Raw genomic sequence first — 9,792 nt, forward strand, 5'->3', positions numbered from 1 at the left:
AGTCATTTGTATGAAAAGTGGGTGTAGTGGTGGGATCCATTTATATTTAATAATAGATTTGAGATAGTGGAGGAAATTAGTGGATGTAATAGTGTTTATATTATTATAAAATAGAGATAGTGGAATAAAGTAGTTGGTGTAATGATTTTTTATATTATAAAAGTTTACTACTTTTGGAATGTATACAATTGATGGGACGTCCCAAAAAAGAAACTGTATACAATTCATTGGGACGGAGGGAGTATTTTTTATCTGTAAAGACTCAGAGAATCCATTTTATCCCAATAAAACCTTCTGTTTTATCTGTATCTGACAATTGGGTATACAGACAACTGCTTTACATCATCATTTTTTACTTTTGTTTATAATAAAGTTTCAATCTCTTTGTATTTGGGTGTTGAAATTTATGGGGTTTTGATTTTATGGCAGCTGGGGTAGAGATGAATAGTGAGGGTGCTGTGACAACAGCTGCTGGTGATGTTAATTCTTGTGTTTCACCAGTCACCGAAACTGGGAAGAATTGTACTAGTGATACTAATGTGATTTCTGTGTCTAAAGAATTGGGTTCGAAATCAGAGTTTAAAATGCAGGATAATATGGTTGATATGTTCTCAAACTTGAATCCAATGGCCAAGGAATTCTTTCCTTCTTCTTATTCTAATGATCGGTATAGAGATCAGGTTGGTGCTGTTAGTTTCAAGAATTTGGGGAATGATGGTCATCCAAATGACAGAAGGGTATAATTCAAGAAACCAATTTTGTTACCTTTATGTGTTTGGTTTTGATGAAATTTTTTGTAATTGTTGATGGGTTTTTGTATTTTATGTTATGGTTGTTTTATTTGAATCAGCACTATGTTTCATGTGTTTCTTTCGATGATTGGTATATAAGTTTTTGTTGTCTTGGACTTGTAATAGTTTAGTAAGATATTGTGAATGGATATCTGGTTTTTTAACTCTGTTGTTTATGTAGCTGGAAGCCTGAAAATGAATTTAATCCACCCTGGTATTTAGAATGTTGTGAATTCCTCAAAATTGTCTCAGCACTATGTTCTCTGCATATGAATAGGAGAAGTTGCCATTTATAATCTTTCATATCAAGCTCCAGTACATCGAAATAAACCCTATCGCCCCCTGAATTCACATATATCCCCACTTTTCAGCTTATAGGATCTTAGTGGCCATCTTTGTCCTTTTGCTAGATGCTTCTCTCCTTCCCCTCCGTGCCTCCCAATTCCCCTTTCTGTTACCCAAGTTAACATATTTATAACGTGACAGCAACTGCACATAAGAATCAAAAGGCTTACATTTTTCTCTGTTTCAACACATTCCTGCAAAAATTTGTAATGTTCCTCTTGTAGAGACTGTCATTTTGTGAGTTTCTGCTTTCTCTTCTCGGTCCCCCTGTTTCTGATGTCGAAATAAATATACTGAATAACAAATTATGCATCCATGAGCTATATTCCTACCATGTCAATATGATTTATATCTTAGTTTTGGAATTTTGTTTCAACAGAGAAGAACTAACTTGAACCAGGGAAGGAAGCGGATAAGTGGAAAATCTTTTAAGGCTCAAAGAGACGAAAGTATTCGTTGCACCGTTTATGTATCTGATATCGACCATAATGTGAGTAAGAATTAGTAGATATTTTTACATTTGGCTGGTTTGTAAATCTTATTTGAACTTGGGAATATGCAGTAATAACCTCTTAATTTCAGGTGACTGAAGAGCAGCTTGCTGCTTTATTTAGTAGCTATGGACAAGTAAGTATATCAGGCTTTGATTCATTGTGATCATTCATTAAGATGTTCATATTATTGCTCAAAATTTTGGGCTATGTAAAAATTAAATTATGATACTTTTATTTCAATCTTTGACAGAATGTATTCCTCGCTGAATATATTATGCTTTGCTGTCCTGTATTTTTAACAAGAGATTTCTTGTAGGAATGAACGGCTTTAACTACTAAATGGGCTTATGTAAATGCTCCCTATTGATGATTCTGTCCTCTTACCAAAATTTAGCGGATTTAGTTGATCGGAGAGGATTAGTAACATAAATTGCTTTTGGATTCAATACTTTATTATAAACTTATAATGGTTTTGGTTTTCAAAAAAGAATTTCCAACGTTTATGAATGATACCATTTTCTTACTGCTCCATTATATCACTACAGAGGACTCTATATTTGTTAAAGTAGATGGAGAGATGTTTATTAAGCATTTGTTACTGCTTATCTAAGCTTTAAAATTTGGTATGGATATTGTGAAGGTTGTTGATTGTCGAATTTGTGGTGATCCGCATTCACGCCTTCGCTTTGCTTTTGTGGAGTTTGGTGATGAGTGTAAGACATGCTTGTAAACCAAATTGTCATCCATACTAGAAAAGTCCGCTGCAATTTGGCATATGATTTTTGATGGAGCTGATTTTAACAGATTCTGCAAGAGCAGCTCTTATCCTGTCTGGAACACTTCTAGGCTTTTCTCCAATTAAGGTCTCACCCTCAAAAACTGCCATCCTTCCCGTGAACCCTACTTTTCTTCCCAAGGTATGAATCATTTATTATCCTTCTCTGGTGATTTTATATCTGTGTGATGCTTGTGAGCCAACATGGTTCGTTTCTTTTTATCTCAGTACTTCTAAAATTTCCTTTTTAAAATGTGGTTGATGCAGTCGGAGGATGAGCGGGAAATGTGTGCAAGGACAGTCTACTGTACAAATATAGATAAGAAGGTATGGCAGCAATGATATGTTCAATTATGAATTGCAATTACAAGATGTATCGCCAACTTATATGTCAATCAAGCAAACTGTAATAAAAGTATTTGTATCCTTTGGTTACATTAAAATTTTAATTATGCTGGTTATGCAGGTTTCTCAAACTGATGTGAAGATATTCTTTGAAACAAGATGTGGCGAGGTCTCCCAGTTCTTTATATAAAAAGCTTTGTGGCCAGTAGTTTTTAGAGAATGACATATTTTGTTGTATGCAGGTCTCACGCCTGAGGCTTTTGGGAGATCAAGTGCATTCAACTCGTATTGCTTTTGTTGAATTCGTAATGGTATGTTGTTCTTTTTTGTGCAAACTGTAGTACTACAACTGAATTCCATTTTTTCATTTTTTTACTCCGAGTCTTTGCGGAAGCAGACTTTCATTCTTAAGAGTGGAGGTGAGCTCTGCTTATCTTGCCCTCCCAGTACCCTGCTCTACGAGCAGGAGATGCAGGGTATGTATGGTTACCATTTTTCAAAGAATATCTTTTCTCTACAAAACCATAGGCAAGTGGAGATTGAGGCCGTAGACATGCCAAAGAGAGACCCGGGCCAAGTAGCTTATGAGAGACCTGTACTTTATGACTAATAGGCATATATCGTTCATATACTCATATACCAATAAACAGTTTATTGACCTGCTTCTTGGCTCTTGCCAATGAGCTATTGAGACACAGGATACAGATGCTATAGGGCGTAAACTGGACACAAATAAAGATTTTAGCTCTTAGCCCATATATGCAGAGAAGATGGTGATAAGCTCATATCATCCCGTGGTTATAGAGAATTGGGCATCAATTAGGTCTTGTTGAGCACTTGTTCTAATGGAATTTCTTTTAGAGCTCTTAGAAATCCCTTCTGCCACTCTACCTGCCTTGAATCTCTTTCATGTTCCACACAGGCCATCTGTTTAGCACAGATGCAGTGAGGCTGGCCCGCCCACTATTACTCTATTGGCAGCATCAGTTCATCTTGTGCTTCATATATATACCTTCAATATCTAATTATTACCTTGTATATAGCTGAAATCATAGCCGATGTTGCTTTAACTCATGGTCTCATGTTATGTTTGGTTGAGATGAATGAATAGTGAGGGACCGGAATGGAGTTTTGGACCATATTATAGGTAAATGTTCAAAATTTTCAATCCTTCTTCCATTATTGTCCACTTGAACTAAAGCTCAAACCTCCCAATTTGAGAGGAATGCTCCATTCTCCCTTGTACTCAATTTACTCCCAAATCTCATTATAGAAATTTTTCTCTCACTCGTATGTCTTAAAATCTTCACTCCTACCATTATTGCTTCCCATTACTATTATTTGTTCCGTTCTTTTCCATTCCATTCTCCCCAACCAAACACAACATCAATATCTTTATTAGAGATTGTGAATTTGTGAGTGTGTTAACATTAATTGCTCATAGAGGCTTTACTTGAAAAATGAACTGTCGATATTATCGAAATGACACTATAAGTCCGTTAAAAACCCCATATCCAAGTCTTCTGCATATGGTTTGAAGAATCATATTTCATAAAGTCTCAATTTAGAACCATGTTGGAGAACTACAGTTGAAGCTCTTATAGAATTGTTATTAAGGTTTTGTAACAGAACAGTGGTGAATGTGTGCTACATCATGTATTGAGCTTTCAGCTGTGCATAGAACTGTAAAACTGAAGGTAAAAGTGTGTTTCATTAGTTGTGAGGCAAAGTTATTTAATTAAGAAGAGGGCTTATAATTAAACTTTAAAACGTGTTAGAGTCTCACTATCAAATTCAAGAAATACATCGAGAGAACATTTGTAGGGAAGTTGTACAGAGAATGAAATCAGGATGCTAGCTTAGAAGTAACAGGTTTATAAAATGGGGTATTGAGGTTAACTTTTTTTTTTTTTGCTAAGCGGGTACTGGGGTTAACTTTAAATGCTATAATGCTGAAGACTTGAATCATGTTCTCATCAAATAACCTCTTCTTTATTTCAAGCTGTCTTCTCTTGGTTTACAGGCTGAGAGTGCTATTTTGGCCTTAAATTGTTGTGGCCAGGTACTAGGCTCCCAAGCCGTCAGGTACTTATTTGCTGAGAGCTGTTGTTTCTTTTATAAATTAAACATCTCAATAAGTTATTGCAGATGTTATGTTAGCTAAAAGTGTAAACACAGTTTAGTATATTTTGACAAGGAAAAGGATTTATTAATTTTGGCAGGGTGAGTCCCTCGAAGACGCCAGTCAGGCCACGTTTCCCTCATCCTGGTACACAGTATTGACCAATTTGTTGGAGTAAAGGGATCCATTGGGAAGAATGGCATGAATATTGAGGAGAGAGAAAGGAGAGATGTAGTTGTAATGAACGGTGGTGAAACTTTCTTTGTTTCAGTTATTTGCATAGAAGCATACATCAACTTTTCGCACAGCAGCAGAACATCTTGTGTGTAACCCTGCTTCATTGAAGTTTTTTAGGGGACCATCCCGATGCTGAGATTTTTTTGCTTTTCTTTAACTAGTCTATTACTTTTGCACATTAGAATTTACTCGGTACAAGTTTCATTTTCCAGCAAATATGTTGTCCTGCTTTTTTACTGTGCAGAAGTTTCATATATCATGGCATCTAAGTTCTTTTTCCTCCCTATTGACAATGAGGTTAATTTGGGTCTTTGAGGAGGATGTTTTGATCAAATTCTGTTTTAAGATGCTCGGTCTATGCATTAGAAGATTAGATTTCACGTCTGCTACCCTTTTCACCATCTCTTTTGATATGACATTTGACACTGTTAAAACCAGCATTAGTCTGTTGTGATATATAGTCTCTAGGAAAAAAGTGAGAAAAATATATCTTATGAACTTTGCTGACCACTTGTGAGAATTTGCCATAGGCCAAAAGGCACTGGCTTATTGTAATCCGCAAAATTTGAATCTGACTCTTGTTAATTCTTGTTTGATATGGTTTAAAAGAAGATTCTAAATTGCATTAGTATACATTTGGCTACCTTCTAGACTCTCTGTGTAAAATCATGGTCGAGAGTTGATTTTTGAGGCTCTTTGTAATGAAGAAAGTTCTGTTCCAGAAGATATGACTGAACTGAACCATAGTCCATAGATGTTAACGGTTTTGGAACTACCGATAAATTACTTTGAATATTCTGTCAGTTTAACTGAATTTGTTTGTTAGCTACAATTGCATCTATAAGCCACTGAATTTTCTACTTGTTACCATTGTGCAAAGGAAGTTGACTGCGGAAACAGGGGTATGTTTGGTCGGTCTTTTTCGATAAAAAATAAGGTTTTATTTCGGAAATTCATGTTTAAATGATATTTTTTTGTAACATATATGTATTAAACATTTCTTAGTCGCTGAAATACATTACTTATTTCAGGAAAATAAATAAATATTTACATACTTTTTTTCGAAATAAGTAACTTATAGTTTTGTGTGTAATACGTAGGTTTCAATGATTAAAATAGTCAATGTACAGTATCTTAAATATTACAAAAGTAATGAGAGATATCGGTATCTCATAATTACTGGTTCTCGCACGCAAAATAGAGGAAGGAGCAAAAAAGTAACAGATCAGTGGAACGTTCCGCATCAAGAAGAGCTAGAGATGGTGCTTAAAGATTCGGGCAAACTATACCATATCGGCTAAAACCGTTTAACTTATTTTATTTGGTGTGTGTTTTAAAGTTTAAATTTTCTATCATATCCGTTGCCAAATCAGTCGTAACCTTTATATTTTATATTGTTAACATATATTTGAGTCATTCAAACGCTTCATATTTTTGACTGCTCAGTCTGGTGCACTGAACTGAACATTCTATTCTCCTCGCCACTTATATATTTTGTATAAACAGAAGGCCCGGTGCAACATATAAAAATCCTCCTTAAAAAGCGAATTCAACTGAGATTTCAATAAATCTTGTATAATTGTTTCAAAAATAAATGAATCTGATATAATTTATGAATTTTAATAAATTATATTTTATCTTGATTTTAGGCGAATTTTATAAAGATTTAAGTATAATATTTTAAAATCACATGAATTTTGGAGAGACTTCAAATATTTTAAAATATAGTAAACAATCTCATAAAATCCATATGAGGTCAAAAAAATCTATCAGCATTTGAATATTATTTGACTTGATTAGATTTTATATAATCTCAATTGAATACCATTGAAGTTTTAACTTTTAAGTATAATCTAAAATTTTTATTAAAATACCTCAGATTTTGTAGAGTAATTTAAAAATCATAAAAATAAAATAAGTTGATAAAAAAAATGCATACTACCAATTTCAGGTCGAGTCATTCTGACTAATTTTTTTAATGTCAAGACGACTTATTAAACAAACAAACATTTTCCAAATTTATTTTAATCAGTTTATTTTTATTTTTTCATGGTGCAGAACAATATAATAAAGATTACAATCCTCTATAGTTGATCAGATATATAAGAATAATGACCTTTCCATTATAAACTCTCAAAATAAAGTGTCATAAATTCAACTGTTGACGGACGGATTAAATAGATTTTATAATTTTCTATTCGAAAGTCAAACGGTATTACAATCATCTATGATATCTGCGTACAATGTTACTGTGATAAATCATTTTTGACAGGATCGGAATTCAAATCTCCAAACTTGGCGTCTAACTTGTTTTATTAGAGAAAAGAAAGTATTGACTTGGAAACATTGACAATGCTGGTCCAACAAGTTGCAACATTGAATGACGAACAAATTAAGCCTTTAACTGATCAAGTAGTCGCAGAAGATTCAAAGCAATGCTGCATGCATGGCCCCAATCTCTTCCGAGTTCATTTTCGCACTAGCGTGGTTTTGACCTAAGCAACAGTCAACTTTTTTCTCTCCTTAGTCCTTCCCCACTCCTTCCTTCTAAAACACCACCTATAAAACCCTTACAACTAACTTCACATATATCATATTACTACACATCTTCACTCATCATAACTTATTTCTCTAGCACAACCAAATCACTAGCGAGATCTCTTTACTATATAAACTCTCTCTCCCTCTCTCTCTCTCTCCCCCCCTCTCCCTCTCCCTCTCCCTCTCTCTATCTCTCCCTCTCTTTATCTCTCTCTCCCTCTCCCTCTCCCTCTCCCTCTCTCTCCCTCCATTATATATAATGTCATCAGGAGGTGGAAGGAACAGGAAGCCGGCAGTTAAGGTGGTGATAATCAACACGCAGTACATTGAGACAGACTCCACGAGTTTTAAGTCTGTGGTGCAGAGACTTACTGGTAAAGATGCCATTGTAGAAGAGAACCCGCAGCCAGCAGCAGTAGTTTGTGACAAACAAATGAGCAGTGGTGGCGGAATAGCCCGTAATAATTCTGTTTTGTTGCGAGGGATGTCGTTCAAAGATTTTGATAAGTTCCTGATGGAGCTGCCTTCATCGTTAGATGATATGCTTCAGATGATTGTGGATTGATAGATGTTTCTTTTCTTTTTCTTGTGCCATTCTTGGTAGATGATTTCAGATGTAATATGCTGGTTGTTTTTTGACAGACATAATATCAAATATGAACCACGTTTTGGTATGATAAACTTTTAACATACGCATGATCGTGATAAATTTAAATAATCGCGAGTTTGTATTTCCTAAATTTTCTCAAAACATCTCAAACCCACATTAGTACTCCAACCCACATTAGTAGTTAAAATAATTAATATTTATACAAAAAAAATACGTAAACAAAATTCAACTCCGATTTCACTGATTCTTAATCGTCAAAATCTGATCAGAAATGAGATATTTGACTATTAAGGGTCAAGTATAATCATTTTAAACCGATAAAATGATCGAGTTTAAACTAGTCGAAAATAAATTTACATTCGAAATTAAAAGTTTACAGTTGTAATTTTCTGATCACTTATATTTGAGCGATTTTAATTTCAACCACTTTTAGTTGAAAATTGTTCACAGCCGAAAATAGTCATTTTTTCTTTTGTTTGTTATTATTTATAATTTTAGTCAATTTTTGATCTTATGATATTTAGCCAACATAGCAAGATACAAATTTATTTATTATCATATTAGAATAATATATTTTATTCATAACATCTCCATCGAATAATAATAACATATCATTTATAACAATTTGAAATTATAATAACGTATCATTTAATAATTATTGAATTATATACATATATATTATATATTATATATAAATACATATTAACATATATCCAATATATATAAATTATATCCTTAGAACACTAATCTTGAGTCCGATAAATTAGAAATCATCTATTTGTTTAGATCAAACTTGAAAATAAGATATAACTATCATATTCGATATATTTATGATTCAGACAAAATAGAATTAAGATGAGATAATATAATCTTGAAAATATGATATTATTTATATTTGGCTTAATCAAAATTTTTATATCCCACTTAGATAATATCTGGAATCAATTTATTCAAGTAATATAATATTTGATTCAAATCCGAATATAATAAAGAGTAAACTGCATAGTGTGTACCTGAAATTTGAACAAAATGTAATCTGTGTACCTCATATTTCAATAATGCAAAATGTGTATCTCACTTTTACATTCTCGTGCACAATGTGTACTTCCGTTAAGTAGACCTTAAATAACTTACATTGCATTGAACCAACGGCAGTAGTAGGATTTTGGCCGTCACGCAGAACATATAACATATATCTATGAGTAAAAAACATGTTGACACCTTTACTTAAATAATTTATTATAAAAATAAGAACAATTAATATTAGATAATATTATTTAGATAATAAAAGTATTAAATTTATGTATTTATGAATGAAAACTTAAAAATAATAGTTTATCTTCTCTCAAAAAAATAATAATTTATCTTATTATGTCAAAATATTTAAAAAAATATTAGACAAAAACTTAAGAGTCAATTTATTGAATATAAATTATATAGACCATTATTCAATCTATATCGTCATTAAATTTTTTTATATGTGCATCAAAATACTTGTCGAGTAATGCAAAAAAAAATGTAAAGATATAAGA

The 9,792-nt window shown here is 32.9% G+C and overlaps 2 protein-coding genes across 2 annotated transcripts; both read left to right on the plus strand.

The window, feature by feature from the left end:
- The first annotated feature begins 283 nt into the window (after positions 1-283).
- Positions 284-5,325, plus strand: LOC108224573 (polyadenylate-binding protein-interacting protein 8). The gene is made up of 10 exons (XM_017399237.2): positions 284-737; positions 1,516-1,626; positions 1,719-1,763; positions 2,271-2,343; positions 2,435-2,547; positions 2,673-2,732; positions 2,872-2,919; positions 2,993-3,061; positions 4,774-4,835; positions 4,973-5,325. Exons 1-10 carry the CDS (start codon positions 423-425, stop codon positions 5,031-5,033), a joined length of 957 nt encoding a protein of 318 aa, XP_017254726.1. The 5' UTR covers positions 284-422; the 3' UTR covers positions 5,034-5,325.
- A 2,584-nt stretch (positions 5,326-7,909) lies between these two features.
- LOC108226907 (VQ motif-containing protein 10) lies at positions 7,910-8,215 on the plus strand. The gene has a single exon (XM_017401902.2). It carries the CDS (start codon positions 7,910-7,912, stop codon positions 8,213-8,215), a length of 306 nt encoding a protein of 101 aa, XP_017257391.1.
- Positions 8,216-9,792: the final 1,577 nt, after the last annotated feature.

Source organism: Daucus carota, chromosome 6 (genome assembly GCF_001625215.2).
Source record: "Daucus carota subsp. sativus chromosome 6, DH1 v3.0, whole genome shotgun sequence".
NCBI classification, from domain to species: Eukaryota; Viridiplantae; Streptophyta; class Magnoliopsida; order Apiales; family Apiaceae; genus Daucus; species Daucus carota.

Coding starts and splice junctions, on each gene's coding strand:
- LOC108226907 (XM_017401902.2), top strand. CDS start 7,910: ATGTCATCAGGAGGTGGAAGGAACAGGAAGCCGGCAGTTAAGGTGGTG.
- LOC108224573 (XM_017399237.2), top strand. CDS start 423: ATGGCAGCTGGGGTAGAGATGAATAGTGAGGGTGCTGTGACAACAGCT. Junction 1,627..1,718: donor TATCTGATATCGACCATAAT/GTGAGTAAGAAT, acceptor TCTTAATTTCAG/GTGACTGAAGAGCAGCTTGC. Junction 1,764..2,270: donor TATTTAGTAGCTATGGACAA/GTAAGTATATCA, acceptor GATATTGTGAAG/GTTGTTGATTGTCGAATTTG.